This window comes from Crassostrea angulata, chromosome 7 (genome assembly GCF_025612915.1).
Source record: "Crassostrea angulata isolate pt1a10 chromosome 7, ASM2561291v2, whole genome shotgun sequence".
Taxonomy (NCBI): domain Eukaryota; kingdom Metazoa; phylum Mollusca; class Bivalvia; order Ostreida; family Ostreidae; genus Magallana; species Magallana angulata.
The window spans coordinates 21,809,162-21,826,452 of NC_069117.1; the positions used below are offsets into that span (position 1 = coordinate 21,809,162).

Consider the following 17,291-nt stretch of genomic DNA (forward strand, 5'->3'; position numbering starts at 1 on the left):
GGTAAAAAGTGCGACATTATCCCCTTAATCGTTAAAGTGTGCAGTAAACGAATTATAATTTCCTAATAAACAGAGATGTATATATAACCATTACCCAGGCGAACTTAACTGTCTCTGAAGTTGTCAATGATTTTACAATTCATTGATGCAAAATGAATAATCTTGATAGTTATTTATCATACTGTTGAAAGTATATGTGACTTCCTTGTTTGAGCATTCCGAGTATTTTGATTATTTTCCTTTTTGGCTGCCTACTTTTACTGGCTTAATGACTGCTGTTGGTGGCTGCTAGATTCAGTCTGACCAGTATCTTTTTGCAGGAAATTCGGTGATATAAGGGTGTGTTCCAGATTCCAATATTTCAACAACCCGTTCAACACTTCTGTGTCAATTAATGATTATTGATAAATTACTGTTACTGTAAAATCATAATTGTTTGTGGGGAACCAGTGTTCGTGGCTTTCGTGGGTAACCTTTGCCCATGAATTTACATCCCCATGAACTTAAATACCACCATTTGTTTAATATTAACATTGTATTTACAGTTCAGTTCAGTTCATTTATTCGCTCAAAACCATTTCAAACAAATGGTACATGAGGACAAAAATATCATTAAAATATACATATAAATTGGTCAGAGGTAAACATATATTAATATAAGGGTTATAGAGCTAGTTATACAAAGCGAAACTCATGTAGGACAGACTACCTCGTATATCTTTATTATAAATATACACAATTTTCTCAGCAATTTCATGTTACATGTTGTCATAAGATACGAAAATTTTTAACACATTTGGTCTAGCCGAAATTTTTTTGTCTATAAACTTTTTCCGGACTTGTGATATTGCATCACATTCTAGAATATAATGAAATTCATCGGCTATACGTTTGTGTTACAGAGAGGACAAAATCTTTCATTTAATGGGATACCCTCCCATCTTCCCAGTTCAACTGGTAGATGGTGATTTGAAGTACGAAATTTACCAAAAATTTTTCTGAATTTCAGGAGTAAAATATCTAGATATTTTTCATATCCAAAATTTGTTTTAAAAATTTTATATATTACTCCTTTTGATGAATTATTTATATCAGCATGCCACTTTTGAATAAATTGATCTTGTAATCTCTGTTTAACTACCGTTGAAACCCATCTTTGTTAACAATATTTAAAAACTGACTATGCCAAACATTTGATAATCCACATGAGTTAAAAACATGACGAATACAATCAATCCAAGGGTTAGTACTGGTTGTATTTTCAGTCTGATTTAACAAGAACCGGTATAATATATTTGTAATGCTAGTATTAGTACTAAAAATTAATTTACACCAGTATGATACCATTCTAGTAAATACAATTACAGATAAAGGAAAACGACCTGTTTCTCCGTAGACCATATAGTTTGGAGTACTACTTTTTAAACAAAAAATTAGCTTTTTATTGGTTTTATTGGTTATTTCCAACTCATTAATTTCGCAGAATACAGAATAGAATTTGCTACCAACAAAATTACGTCCCACGAACCATGAAATTTTTTGCTACCAACGAACATTGACCTCTACAGATGAAAATGATTCCATAGTAATTAGCTAAGAGAAGCTTATTAATATTCATAAATGTAAAACCCTGGATGAAGTCGGACAAGTGGCATTGCGTTCAATGTAGAATATGTTTTAACCAATGACTGGACAATTAACAATAAGTAGGCCGCACCTTCATCAAATCAGAGTTTGTCGCGAGTCCAAGCTCTTGTTAATTTCCCTCTGGTGATACATTATAAAAAAAGTACAGCATGCATTTAATGAAAAAATTGAAATCCGTTATCCTGAAAGGAAATAGGCTAATACTCACCGGAAAGTTTCGCATGATCATACACCTGCGAATTACATATTTCCTGTTGAAAAGGGGGTGTAATTGTGAATCATGCAGAAATACCATTTATCAAATCCTGTACAGTGCAATATGGATGGGCAAACGTGGATGTTGTTACTAATTGTATTTACATTCAAAGGGAATAGTGAATTATCGCAGAGAAATACCCTATGCCCTAGTGTTTGCATATGTGACGGGAAAACAGCGATTTGCAAAGGCCACGATGGCTCTCATCTACGATATATTCCACCATTACCTGAAAACATAACAAGCCTTGTATTCAATTCGAATGACTTGGGATATATGGGAGAAAAAGCATTCAATAATTTATCCAACCTTCATTTGACGAGGCTTGACTTGAGACGTAGTCGCATCGGTTTCATTCATAAAAAGGCCTTCAGACTGCTTCCTCATCTACAGTTTCTCGACTTAAGTGAAAACAAATTCTTTCGTTCCAGAAAACTACACAATACATTTTACGGATTGCAAAACAGTTCTTTAAGAGAAATTCGTCTAACATATATGTGGTATAGTAATTTGTCAAACAGCTTTTTCAGTTATCTTAATAACACGTCTTTAGAACGAGTCTTCTTTGACAATAATCGTATCATAGCTACCAATATTGGTGATGTTCTGTCTCCATTGTCTAAACATCTGCGAGAAATTTCTTTTAAAAGCAACCGAATTTCAAAGTTTTCGTTGAACATTATTATGCCCAAATTGGAGATTATTGTTTTGAGCAAAAACAAACTATTGTCCGTTCCAAACTTTTGTTATAGACATGATCACAAACCACGTTTGCCTAATCTAAAAGTTCTTGATCTGAGCAACAATCTCATATCTGTCGTCAAAAGAAGCACATTCTATAGACAATGCTTTCCACGGCTTCAAAACCTTTCTCTTGGATTTAACAAGATTAAAACCTTAGACAAAAATTTCATCAGTCATATACCCTTCATTAATTTCTTGTCCATAGAAAATCTGGATCCCAATTTAACTCTTAATGAATATGCTTTAAACAGTTCTTCGTTGCAATACTTGTACATGGGAAATAAATTCAACGTTCTGAAATATAGAAGAACCTTATTCTATTACACTAGAAATCTGAGGATTCTAGATATGACTGGAGTACAATTTGTTTCATCTCGTAAACAGGAAGAGAAAATGTTTCAACTATTTCAGCCTCTAACGCGTCTAGAAGAATTGATATTGAATAAAACATCCTTGTCAACGTTTCCATCACCCCTCTTCCAGCTCCTGCCAAATTTAACAAAACTCTACTTAGATGATTGTAGTTTCAACGAGACCCACTTAAAAAAGATATTTGTCCTAGAGTCTTTAAAGGTTCTCGTGCTAGACAATAACTTGATAACCAATTTAAATGAGACGAATATTCCCACTAAGATTGAAAAAATAAGTTTGAAAGGCAATCCTTTCCTTTGTTCTTGTGGATTAGTTTGGTTTCGAAATTGGATAGAAGCCAACTCCGATCATCTTCTAGGATGGCCAAATGACTATAAATGCTATCTGCCACAAGAATGGAAAGACAAATCTCTTCATGATTTTCACCTGAAATACCTTTTCTGCCATCCCATTAACCCATACATCATCATGGCTATTTCCATTTCCTTTGCAGTCCTTGTCATTGCTACAGTATTTTGTGTTCTATACAAGAAACGCTGGTACATCAAGTATTACTTGTACCTCTTGCGCGCTAAAAAGCGCGGCTATGAAGTTCTTGGAGGTGATGATTTTGCCTATGATGTATTCGTAGCTTATAACTCGGACGACAGAATCTGGGTCATTTCAGAAATGATACCTAGATTGGAGAACAAAGAACATCTTAAACTGTGCTTACATGACAGGGATTTTCAGGCAGGAAAACTAATTGTAGACAACATCACTGACGCCATGCACAAAAGTAGAAAGATTCTAATCATCCTCTCTAACAGTTTCGCACAAAGCCATTGGTGTCGGTTCGAAACTGTGATGGCGCAGTTACTTTCGATGAATCAAGGGGAAAATATGGTGATTATTGTCGTTTTGGAAAATATTCTGACCAAAAATATGAACAACTCTCTACACTTGCTTTTGAAATCTACCACATTTATAGAATGGACAAACGAAAAAACAGCGCAGGAGATGTTCTGGGATAGATTAGTATCTACGTTAAAACTATAATGTCAAAAAGTATATTATGTATACTTAATTTTACTTATGATAATAAACACATTTAAAAGTCTTATTATTTACGAATCTGTATGTAACTGCAAATGATATACAATACGTCTATAGTCTGTCAAAAGATATTTTTGCTGCACATTTTGACAATCTTTAATAAAAATACCGCTGAAAGAAGTGCAATTGAAATCGATGAAAGGGAAAATTACTTCATTCACACATTATCATTTTTTCCTCGTAAAAATTCACAGGGACGAAAACAGTTTTCCTACGGAGATTTATGATGGGGAATGTTGAAATCCTTTCTCCATTCGGAAGTCACTCGCACAATTTGTTAACGTAATCATCCGGGCTTAATTATGGCTAATGCAATGCAAAATCCCCGTAGACTTTCTATTCTTAGCCGTGTATTGAAACCTGACAAGGGGGCGTTTCAAAAGGGAAATCTTTTTCATACTATTGAATAAACATCGTCTGAATCAAAAGGTATTTATAAATATCGAATAAATTAAGAAAATTTGCGGCAAAAATATATCGGGAGAGACTATAGTTTTTACAACTACGGGAAGTATCATGGCTTTTGGCACAATGTCAAGGTATTTGTTAAATTTGTATACGCGCTTAACGAGGTTTGCTTAAAGACAATGTTAATAACATTACACAGGTTTTTTTAACAAACGAACTTTGCTGTTTTTAACGCACTTCAGTACTTTGATTTTTTAATGCATTCGATTAATGAATAACTTTACTGCTTTCAAATGTTTTCTTAAAAGTATGAGAGTAAAGAATACCAACACATAATAGGATGTTATTTAATAAGATAACTGTGAAATTAACTGCAAGCATGGTGCATAATATATTATAACATTGTAACTCTATAACCTTAAAAATTTAATGAAGTCTTAAATCATCATTCTTATTGTTTTATGTCTTTTACAATACCCGGATGAACAGTTTAAAAATTATTTATGACCAAAACGAAACACCGATATATCGAGGAAGAATTGCAGCACAAAAATTATTTAACCTAACCATTCTTAGTACATAAGGAAACAAAGGGACATGCGTGGGCTGTTCCAACATACCAAATGGTCAGTGAAGCATACTGTACACGACATCCGCAGTGTGCAGTATCCAAGATATTCGACTTTTAAATTACTTGAATTTTTACTGTGCTTAGCCGATCACTGTTAAAATTAAACTTAAAATCACTGAACTTGTTAAGAAAACTGGCGAATTTAGTTTTTCATGTCCGTAGCAAATACATACTGCCACCAGTTCTACGTCACTAGCAAACAGTGCACACATCCTTAAAAAGAGTTTACACGAGTGCGATCAAAATTCCGTCATTAGAAAAAAGAAAAGAAAACACACTCATGCACAATTAAAAATTAAAGAGATTGTGTAATAACTAACGAACAATAATCATTGAAGTACTATAATTTTTGTAATTATATAATCAATATTCATTAGTGAAAATTTGTCAACCGAGAAATGACCTGAGGAGGCAGATGGCGTAGGAATATAAATCCTTCTTAATTATATTTCTTCGGTGATTTTAAAAATTCTTACGTTAATTTTGTTTTCTTTCACGTATGAAATATACATTAATATCCTAAACATTTGTTATAATGTTGTATCTGCTGATGATGAATGGAACTATATTTTTCAGCGCAATTGTGTAAAGAGTACCTGACTTTAGTAATATATCTTGAATAGATATAGTAAGCACTGATCGAATACATTAACAATTACGCACTTTGAATTTTTTTGTCAAAGTGCATTATATTTGGGCAGGTCATTTTTTTCAGTGCGTTGATTTGATCGATATAAACGTTTTGAAATAAAATGTGCAGGGTCCGGTCGATATTAGGAATTAGAACTTCAAATATGATGGATAGTTGTTTTGACCTAGTTTAGCTCAGGTGGACATTGGTTCAATCGAAATTGGGGAGAACTTCAAATATGATGAATAGTTGTTATGACCTAATTTTGCTCAGTTAAACATTGGACAGAGAAATAAGATTTGTAGCTATCCTGAATAGCAATTTTGCAAAGAAATCTTTTGTTACAAAAAATACAAACGATCAAGCACTGCATGAGTGGAGAGGATCGCATGTATTTACCGTGCTTAAAATTTGCAACGATGGACTTGACTGTACATCCTAAATCATCTCCACAAGTCATGGGTTGGGTTTCTGATCTGTAACTGTCCTCCATTGTGGGGAGCGGAGTGGACCGAAAACACTTGACTGGCAAAGACGATCCTAAACTAATTTGTACAAAATATTGATGGTACATGCGTATCCTGTAAACTACAGAATTAAACGTCAATCTCGTTACAACAAAGTCACTTATTCATTCATTTATTTAATGTTTGAGATGAAAAACTTTGAATTAATTTTAGAGTATGACAAAAAATGAATACCATAATTTGAATGTAGATGCGCGTTAAAACTAAATTGTTGTTTGCACAAGTTATAAAAAAATTACAGATTTAAATTACTATGACTTTGGGCAGGAGTCCTTTTGAATTTCTTTTTGATATACAAAACGCGTGTATCTGCACTCGAGTTTATTTCAAAGTGTTTAGCATTAAATTATTATTTATTCAGTAGTTTTAGCACAGATACGCCACAAAATAATGTCTTTTAATTTTCACTTTGTTTGGCAATTATAAAATATGGAAAGCTAGACTATTACTTACAGAAATACAAATATGGGGCAAATATGGGGCAGATTTTGATGATGAAGCACCTACATAAGCATCTTTCTTTTTTGTGTGAAATTAAGATATCCTTTGGAATGTTGGCAAGTTTCATGTGAGATACGTAGTTTTGTATACAGTAATCAATCTAGACATGTTGTTTTGATCAAACAAATATATGATCAATGGGATATATCAACATTGCCGTGTTTGGGATATGATATTTGGTTTGAAAACAAAAGAGAAGACTTTTTTTTCATTTGCAAAACTGAAATTGTAATCCCGGGGGGGGGGGGGGTCTAAAATAGATGGGCGTCCGCCCTGAAAGATTAACTTTTAACTTGTAAGTTTTGTATGAAGTATTTTTAAGGCTTTTGTAAATGTGGGACGGCGGTAAAGTCCTACAGAAACTGTATGTGAAAAGTTAACCCCTACCACAGAAGAAGATTTTTAATCTTCCATTTGATCACTTTGTGGTGGATAATACTTGAAGAGTGTATTACGAAAATACATAAATTAAAAGATTATAGTTTCAAATACTAATATCATTCTTTGTATAAAATTCTATTAATTTCTTCGTCGGAATCGATAAATTGAGGAAAAAGATCAACACCAGGAAAGGTGAAAACTGATTGTTCACTGGAATGTTTGGTATGATAAGGCGCCTGCTAGTATAGTACGTGTATTTCAAGTACTAGTATTTCCTGTTGAACAAAGGGTATATCTCTACTTTATTATTCTGATAAAAAGTATTGTTCTGTGAAGTATGGATGAGATAACGTCAGTACTAATACTACTTGTTTTGGCATTCAAATATGGGAATGAGCTATCGCTTATAAATACCAAATGTCCAAGTCTGTGTGTGTGTAATGGAGACATGGCAAACTGCAGTGGCCATGGTTCTTATCTACGATATATACCACCATTGCCAGAAAATACTACAAGCCTTGTTTTCACGCATAATTCTTTAAAATCATTACGTTGGAGAGAGGATGTATTTAAGAATATATCCGGTCTACATTTGACGAAACTTGATTTGAAAAGTAATCGAATTAATAGCATCAATAGACTGGCTTTCCGAATGCTTCCACATTTACAGTACCTAGACCTAAGTGAGAACAAGGGACTTCATTCGGTCACAAAATCTTTTCTAGGATTGGAAAATAACACATTAAGAGAAATTCGCTTAACCAACATGGACTTGGAAGCTTTATCTATAGATTTTTTCAAGTACCTTAGTAACACGTCGCTAGAAGGAGTTTTCTTCGATAATAATAAAATAACTGGCAACATCGGTGATGTTATGTCCCCATTATCTTCTCATTTAAGAGAAATTTCATTCAAGAGCAACCAAATTTCAAATATATCATTGAGCGTGGTGATGCCAAAAATGGAGGTTTAAATTTTGAGCAAAAACAAACTATTGTCCATTCCGAACTTTTGTGATTCCCATACTAAGCGACCAATTTGTCCTAATCTAAAGGTACTGGATCTTAGCGACAATCTCATCACTGTTGTCAAAGGAGGCAAATTTTTCAGTGAATGCTTACCAAGGATACAAAACCTGTCTTTGGGGTTAAACAAGATTAGAACATTTAGCAGAAACTTTATAAGCCAACTACCTTTCCTCGTATTTTTATCCATAGAAAATCTAGATTCTAGTTTTACTCCTCATGAAAATTTTCTGAACAGTTCTTCGTTGCAATATTTGTACATGGGAGATAACTCAAAAAAGCTGTCATATAATCGATATTTATTTTATTACACAAGAAACTTGAAGATTTTAGACATGACAGGACTACAATTTATTTTTTTATCTCCCAACAAAATTGGGCAAAAATTGTTTCGATTATTTAAGCCTCTTACGCGACTGGAAGAATTGGTGTTGAAAAGAACATTTTTATCAACGTTTCCAGAAACTATTTTCCGCGTCATGCCAAAATTAACAAAACTGTCCTTACAAGAGTGTCGCTTCACCGAAACAAACTTAAAAAAGTTATTCGCTTTAGCATCATTAAACATTCTATTACTGGACAAGAACTTGATAACCGGCATCAATGAGACGAATATTCCAATCAAAATTAAACAGATGAGTTTGAAAGGTAATCCCTTTATTTGTACTTGTGACCTTGTTTTCTTCAGGAAATGGATCGAAAACAACGCTGAACGCCTATTGGGATGGCCAAATGATTATACATGTAATTTGCCACAAGAATGGAAAAGGAAGAATCTTGCTGATTTTCATCTGAGTTATCTTTCCTGCCACCCCATTAATCCATACATCATCATGGCTATTTCCATTTTCTTTGCAGTCATTGTCATTGCCACAGTATCTTGTATTATATACAAGAAACGCTGGCACATCAAGTATTACCTGTACCTCTTGCGCGCTAAAAAACGTGGCTATGAAGTTCTTGGAGGTGATGATTTTGCCTATGATGTATTCGTAGCTTATAACTCGGACGACAGAATCTGGGTCATTTCAGAAATGATACCCAAATTGGAGAACGAAGAACATCTTAAACTTTGCTTACATGACAGGGATTTTCAGGTTGGGAAACTAATTGTAGACAATATCACTGACGCCATGCACCGAAGTAGAAAGATTCTTATCATCCTTTCCAACAGTTTCGCTCAAAGTCATTGGTGTCGGTTCGAAACCATGATGGCACAGTTACGTTCGATAAATCACGGTGAAAACACGGTGGTGGTTGTCGTTTTGGAAAATATTCTGACCAAAAATATGAATAACTCTCTACACTTGCTTTTGAAATCTACCACATTTATAGAATGGACGAATGAAAGAACAGCAAAGGGGGTATTCTGGGATAGATTGGTTTCTACGTTAAAACCATAGTGTCATGGGTTTATTATGTAAGATTAATTTTACTTAAATGCATAGAAAGTCGTATTGGTTAGGAATCGGTTCGCAAATGAAAATGATATACACTAGTTTTCACAACTACTGAAAGTATCTTGCTTCTGGCACAGTGCAATGTATTTGTTATATTTGTATATATGCGCTTAACGGGGCCGAGTACAGAACGAGTACGCACGCTTTCGCGCAGCGTTTCATTTGTATTGTGACGTCATCTTTTTGCTTTGTTGACGCCATGGCGTGATAGTTTCAACTGCAGATATTCAGCGAAATTTGTTGAAAATAGCTCGTTTGATGCATAAAATTGAAATTGTTTTGTGGAATACACATAAATGTCTCGAAATATAAGCTATATTTGGGCTCGGGTCGAAAACGTGCAGAAGGTTCAACAAGCCTAGCCCTCTGTCACGTTTTCTTAACCCGCATAAATAGGCTATAGATTAATTCATATATTTCAAGACAGTAACCATATATTTTATATTAATGACCCTTAATATGTGATGTTATTTATTTATTTATTACTTAAATATGTCTGAATGTTTTAATAATACTATAAAGATCACCATTTCCGCCTTTGTCAAATAAAAAATAGCCATAATCCGACAACTCTGGGAAATTGGGCATACAAAAAACAACTTTGATAAGACCCCTGGAACAAACCAGGATGTAAAAGTTGTTTTTTTTTTTACCATTTGATGCCTTTTAGCAATAGGTTTTATATGCAGAACAGAAAAAGAAATCCCTAGGGCAGAAGTTTTAAAAAAATGTAAAAAATGTGCAAAATTGATACATTTCAAGCAAAATCCCATCGGGTCCTATGTTAAAAATGAACAAACTTTTAAATGACCCCCTAAAAAAACGGTGTGGTAAATGTCTTATTTTTCAATCTTAAAATAATAATTATATCAGTAGAAATTCATGTAAAAAATATCATGCAAAAATCTAGGGCAGAACAAATTAGACCCGGCCTCGTTAAAAAGGTTTGCTTAAAGACAATGTTTATAAAATTGCTCAGGTTTTCTCAACGAGCAAAGAATATTGCTTTTTCATGCATTTCAGTACTTTGATTTTTTAATGCATTCAATCAATGAATAACTTAACTGCTTTCAAATGTTTACTTACAAATAAAGGTATGAGGTTAACAATACCAGCACATATATAGGGTGCTATTTAATAAGATAACTGTGAAAATAGCTGGTTTAAGCATGATGCATAATTAATGTATTATTACATTGTAACTTAAAAATTTAATAAAGTTTATAAATCAACATTCCTATTGCTTTATATCTTTTACAATACCTTGTTTAAGGAAGAACAGTTAAAGATTTTATTTATGACCAAACCGAAACACTGATACGCTGAGGAAGAATTGCAACACAAAAATTATTCAACCTGACCATTATTAGTACATCAGGAAACAAAAGTGCATGCGTGGGCTGTTCCAACATACCAGATGGTCAGTGAAACATATTGTACCCGACATCTACATTGTGCTTACTTGAATACGATTTTTATCATTTTATGAAGGTGTTTGTCTTACGCCTATGCGAGTGGGTTCAACATCTTATTTCATTTAGATAGCATGAGCAGCAGCATCTTTAGCCACGGTCTAGAGTTCGCATACCATGTAGCTCTGCAACCACTATTGAAATAAAACCACTATTGAAATAAATTATTTCAATAGTGGTTGGGAATGTATTTCATTAGAAAAGTCAGTTTGCAACCACTATTGAAATAAAACCACTATTGAAATAAATTATTTCAATACTGGTTGGGAATGTATTTCATTTGAAGAATCACTTTTCATCCACAATTGAAATACAACCACTATTAAAATGAAATATCTAAATAGTGTTCCGGGATGTATTCCAGTTTGAAAATCAATTTACAGACTCTGTTTAAGTACAACTACAATTAAAATTATTTTTTCAATCGTTGCGTAGAATGAATTTCTTTATAAATATTTGTTTGAAAATTTACATTTTTTTCTTTAGATTTCTCTTTCTTCAAACATATCATGCCCTATGATATTATTGTGAACATCTTGTAAATTGCCAGAACTATTATTCAAACCCCCCGTATATTGAATAATTATTTATTGATAAATATTATTATAAATATCACTATTAATATAAATTATTTCAATAAGGGTTGGTGGTGTACTTCACTACGACCACTATTAAAATAAATTATTTCAATAGTGGTTAAGGATGCGATTTATTTCAACCACTATTGAAATAATTTATTTCAATAGTGGTTGGGGGTACCTTTCATTTCAACCACTATTGAAATAAAGTATTTCAATAGTGGTAGATGATTCATTTCAGTTTTATGTCTATCATTATGTCTGTTTGTAACACTTTCAATTCTGCTAGGGGAGTTTCTTCAGAAAAGAAGTATGTCTTATGAGATGATGATTTCCTTTTTGATAATGATGTTCTTTGATTTACCTCTATATGGTCATGTTTCCCATACCACCTGTCATCTGGAACCGAAAGTGTTATACACAGTCGGAATAATAGGCATTAAAATAACATCCTACCACTATTGAAATATTTTATTTCAATAATGGTTGTAATGAACCGCATCCTTAACCACAATTGAAATAAATTATTTCAATAGTGGTTGTAATGAAATGCATACCTAACCACTATTGAAATAATTTATTTCATTCAATATTGGTCTTAATGAAGTACATCCCCAACCAATATTGAAATTATTTATCTTAATAGTACTAGTGATATTCATTATTACATAAATCTATAATGATATATAAGCTATACATTATTATTTTAATATGCAGGGGTTTTGAATAGAAGTTCTGACAATTTACAACGTTGTCTTCTAGTACAAATAATTTACAATTTCCATAAAACATGATATATCTATAGAAAGAGAAAGGTAAAGAAAAAATGTGTAAACAATTATATATGTTAATCTGCGAGGATTGGTTATTTCTGCACAACAGTAAAAATCCTAAAATAAGTACATTTTTATCATAGTCTTGATTACTATTACCGTAAAATATGCAAGTCTTCAGTACCTTAATTGTGTATTTGAAATTGTTTGTTAGATAAAAACAAATGTATATGCATGTTTATCCGCGAGAATTGGTTATTTACTTCTACACAGCAGTGAAAATTGAAACATAATTGTGTATTTGATATTATTCGTTAGATTTCTTGCATTTCAAAATAGTTTGCAAATATGATATACAACTTCTTTCTTTCCAAATGTGTTACATAATAGTGATTACATAGTTATGATTATAAGTAATGCATTCCCATCTACGATTAAAAAAAAAATTTAATAGTAGTTGAACTTTAATGGTGTCTGTAAAGTAGTTTTTTATCATGAAATACATCCCCAAACTCTATTAAAATCATTACTTCAATAGTGGTTGTGTTTCAATAGTGGTTGTAAAGTGATTTTTCTAATGAAATTCGTCCCCAAACACTAATGAAGTAATTTATTTCAATAGTGGTTTTATTTCAATAGTAGTTGCAAGTCGATTTTTCTAATGAAATACATTCCCAACCACTATTGAAATAATTTATTTCAATAGTGGTTTTATTTCAATAGTGGTAGCTCCTACCCGTGGCTGCCTGAACTCATTTAAAAGTATAATATTCTGTACATGTAGCTATGTTATGTACAAAGCACTTACGCATTTTTGTCGATGTGCATTAAATGATCTATTGCGATTAACAATTGAATCGACCTATAGGGGAGACGGATTTCCCGGGGAAAAAAATCACTTTTGAAAATCAAATTTTTTTGTAGTTGTTATTTTCTGTCGTACATATTTCTAAATTTTTCGAATTTGCATTTTCAACCTATCATATTGCTCTCGCAATTTTATTATCAATCTTCAAAGATGGCGAAAACAGCATTTTTTCGGTAAAGTGGTATTAATATTTCTGTATGGTTTTTGGCTTAGATATCCTTAAGGACCGACCTGTCCTTAAAAAAATCCAAGATATTTTGATAAGTTTTGTTCAAAGGAACAAATTAAGATAGATTTTTTACGGGCACACTAGCCCTGGGGTCGAATTTTGCAAAAAACGAAAAAAATTTCGGAAACTGATTTCTATCATTGAGGTCTATATTTACATCGAAGAGTGTAAGTTCTGGATAGCACGGTAAGTTAAACCTCTAACAAGGTAAAACATGGTGTTTTTGTGCCCTGGTTCGATTCCATCTGTGGTCATACTTTTTCTTTTTTTAAAATTAACGGCATTTATAAACACTTCTTCTTTTAATGCAGAATTTTGCATTTTGTGTATTTAATTTTGATCGTCTTCCTTAAATGCGCATTTGGTCTTTGAATTAAAGATATCGATGGAAAAAGTACATGTATATACTCAACTACATGTAAACGCAATCAACCGGAACTATACCTTAGTGTAAGCACGCTTTGTTTGAGGACAAGAATCATTCACTATGTACATGTATTACAGGTACGTGTCACGTAAAAAAAAAAATCATGCCGAGCAAAAACTGTTGCTTTTGCTTTTCCAGAACATCTATAAGAAATGGTACAATTGTGAGAGAAGTACTGCAAAGTAGATGCAGTTCGTTCTTTGCAAAAATACGTGCATTGGTGCATGACATTCTATGCCAAAAATGCAGGAGGAAGGTTTATAGATTAGAAAAATGGGGGTGGGTCAGCTAGAGTTTGAAATCCGTCCTTGTCATCCCGGCATCAGGCACTCCCTTTATACAAAGGATGCAGCAGTTATACGGAAAAGAGTTCAGTTGAATGTACGGTGAATGAATACAGTGTTCGAACGGCGTAAAAATCCTTCTATATCCACAAACATCATTCTTCCTGTTATTTTTGCTGAAAAACTAAAGCTACGTGCATTATTTGTAGCAAAGAGTCAAAGGGTTTGTGACCTTTGAAATCGCGTCACGTAAGACTTTCGATAGTTGCTAATCTGTCCCTGGTTGTAAATAAGCGCATATACAGGCACGTAGCATCGTTTTTGAAAGTGGGGGGGGGGGGGGGGGGGGGCAGACCCATCCAAAAAATCTTGACAAGCAAAAAAAAAAAAAACAAAAAAAAGAGAAAGGAAATTTAAAGTTTCCCAAAATCTTCAAAATCCTAATCCGTGGGAGGGGGGGGGGGGCTCAACTATACTTCCCCCCCCCCCAAAAAAAATCTTCCCTACCAAAATTTTTTTCCCTCCAAATCATGAAATTCCTAATCCGTGGGGGGGGGGGGTTCAATTTGACTGCTCATTTCTTCATTTCCATCTCAATTTTTTACTAACTTCCAAAAAAGTGGCAGGGCCAACTCCATTATGTAAATTTTAAAAAATTTGTTGCTGCGAAAAAAAGTGGGGGGGCCAGGCCCCCCCTGGCCCCCCTGATGCTACGTGCCTGGTATAAAACATATATAGAAAGTAAACTGAAAAGAAAATTTAAAGATAATCAAGTAAAAACCCGACCATAACTCATACTGCTCGGACAACGACTGTGAAACTTTTTTTCAATCACTATACATTATAAGAACTAGAACCTAAGAGTTTATACTGTGTATGGCCTAAAATCAAGAAGTGGAACGGAAATTGATATGTTTTGTTAAGACAAAAACCAATACCGGTCCTTAAATAATGGGTCAATTCCATTGTTATATGTGATAGATCCTTTGGGACAAGTCATTTCTTTTTGGCGCACTTTGAAGTAAAATGAGCACTCTCCTGTAAGAACTTCAAATATGATGGATGGTTGTTTCAACCTACATTCATTTAGCTCAGTTGGACATATGACAGAAAAGTAAGATTTTTAGCTATCCTAAATAGCAATTTTGCGAAGCAACCTTCTTTAAAATTTGTTAAAAATGAAATACAAACGTGTTTAATAATTCCACTTAAAATTTGTCAGTGTGATTTAATTTGATATTCAAAGTCCACATCAAAGGTCGACTTCCACTATGTTTTACACTTTCATTCAATTGGATCAATTCTTTAAAAGACAACAAGATATCATGTAATCACTGCATGAGTGGAGAGGATCGAATGTATTGACCATGCTTAAAATTTGCAACGATGCACTGGACTGTACATCCCAAATTATCTTCCCAAGTCATGGGTTTCTGATCCGCACCTGTCCTCCATTGTTGGAACCGGAGTATATCTCATGCTGACTGATACAAATAGGGTACCCTATTTTGAGGCAAATTTGCAACATTAATGTGCAAGATTCAAACTTTTTCTCAACAAATGGTTGTAGAGAAGACATCATGAACCCCTTTCATATTTTTTCAGATTTCCAAATCGTCAAAACAAGTCTGTAGCTGTGCATTTCGACAGCTGTTTTAAGTGATTAAAAAGGCATTGTTCTGTTCTTGTATGCATACTTTTAAAAAAAAATGAAGTGTAGGACTTCATAATTATTATCGTACTTTTGTACCTTTTGGCAACAGTTTGGGCAGAAATGAGCCAGTTCAAGAAATGTTCACATTCTTATACTCAAATGTACAAGATGATCGCACATCTCCCTTTATGGTCATTAAATAAAATTCCATAAATTCATTGTTGTCATAACTGTTACAAGGAAGTTTTAACTTTTTGGAAAAATTTTATTCGAGTGACTTACATTGCAATAACATGATAGACAACTTTCTATCCATGCAGTGTCAATATTTTCAAGGATGTTAAGACTGACATTAGGCCTTCTATACATGTATATATAAAAATGCTGGCAAAAGTGAGTTTTCTTGTACTCCGTCAAATAAAGTAAACACCTTATATTACGTTGAACAAAGCCGTTATCACCATATAGTAGCATGCAAATTCGTCCCATACATAAAATGCTCTATTCGTTTTCTCTTGCTGAAATTCTCATTCACTTTTTGACTTTCTTTTTCTTTTGATCATGTGATGATGATTCTTCTGAGCTAATTTGGAAAGAATGAGACATATGTCGGAGATCTGTAACAGCTTCTGACACCTCTTGTCCGATTGTTTTCAGGGTCTGTAACTCTGATTCTAGAGTCTGTGGGGCATTAATGAGTCTCTGATGCAGCTGTAACAGTTCTATAGCCTGCTCGTACACATGTTCCTGTTCAGCCTCCATATCATCGTCACCAGACACGTCAAATTCTGAGAGTGCATCAAAATATTCATCTGACGACTCACTATCAGTGCCTGTGAAAATAAAAGAGGACAGAAAATAGTCATATTCAGTTTCATTGGCATATGTGACATATGGTCCTGGCTTATATTTTCTCAAGTCATAAATTGCGCTGTGCCTGGTAAACTTACGTGACCGTGTACGGAACATTAAATCGTTATCTGGTGCTGATTCAACATCTTCCTTCATTAGATCAAACGAAGGAGGATTAGGTCGATCAGGAATTGTTATTGATTTGGATTCTGACTTGAAAAAACTCAACATAATCAGATGTTTTCGTTCAACTGGGTCTTCTTTACCTCCTTTCTCAGAAGAGCTAAAAGATGTCAAAAGTATGGTGCCGCGTATGGATAAGAATATAACGTTACACATATTACCATATCTTCTCCTTTACATGTGAAAGTCGCACAGTCAAAATTTCAGTCAAGTTACGTTGTTGTCATACCTTTAATTGGTGTATGTAAGATGTGAACGCAATAAAAATATCACAGAAGTTGACAGAACATTCT

The 17,291-nt window shown here is 33.5% G+C and overlaps 3 protein-coding genes across 3 annotated transcripts; 2 read left to right on the plus strand and 1 right to left on the minus strand.

The window, feature by feature from the left end:
* The first annotated feature begins 1,966 nt into the window (after positions 1-1,966).
* Positions 1,967-4,057, plus strand: LOC128191235 (toll-like receptor 2). The gene has a single exon (XM_052863327.1). It carries the CDS (start codon positions 1,967-1,969, stop codon positions 4,055-4,057), a length of 2,091 nt encoding a protein of 696 aa, XP_052719287.1.
* Positions 4,058-7,530: 3,473 nt separating this feature from the next.
* On the plus strand, positions 7,531-10,518 carry LOC128156208 (toll-like receptor 6). Its single transcript, XM_052818257.1, has one exon. The coding sequence runs from the start codon at positions 8,479-8,481 to the stop codon at positions 9,619-9,621; it is 1,143 nt and encodes a 380-aa protein (XP_052674217.1). The 5' UTR covers positions 7,531-8,478; the 3' UTR covers positions 9,622-10,518.
* Positions 10,519-16,207: 5,689 nt separating this feature from the next.
* LOC128192529 (UPF0449 protein C19orf25 homolog) lies at positions 16,208-17,154 on the minus strand. The gene is made up of 2 exons (XM_052865276.1): positions 16,914-17,154; positions 16,208-16,796 (listed from the first exon to the last, which is right to left on the minus strand). Exons 1-2 carry the CDS (start codon positions 17,152-17,154, stop codon positions 16,495-16,497), a joined length of 543 nt encoding a protein of 180 aa, XP_052721236.1. The 3' UTR covers positions 16,208-16,494.
* Between the last annotated feature and the right edge of the window lie 137 nt (positions 17,155-17,291).

Excerpts from the sequence above, each read along its gene's own strand:
- LOC128191235 (XM_052863327.1), top strand. The coding sequence starts at position 1,967 with ATGGATGGGCAAACGTGGATGTTGTTACTAATTGTATTTACATTCAAA.
- LOC128156208 (XM_052818257.1), top strand. The coding sequence starts at position 8,479 with ATGGGAGATAACTCAAAAAAGCTGTCATATAATCGATATTTATTTTAT.
- LOC128192529 (XM_052865276.1), bottom strand. The coding sequence starts at position 17,154 with ATGTGTAACGTTATATTCTTATCCATACGCGGCACCATACTTTTGACA. Across the intron at positions 16,797-16,913 it reads AATGTTCCGTACACGGTCAC|GCACTGATAGTGAGTCGTCA; the intron begins GTAAGTTTACCA and ends TTATTTTCACAG.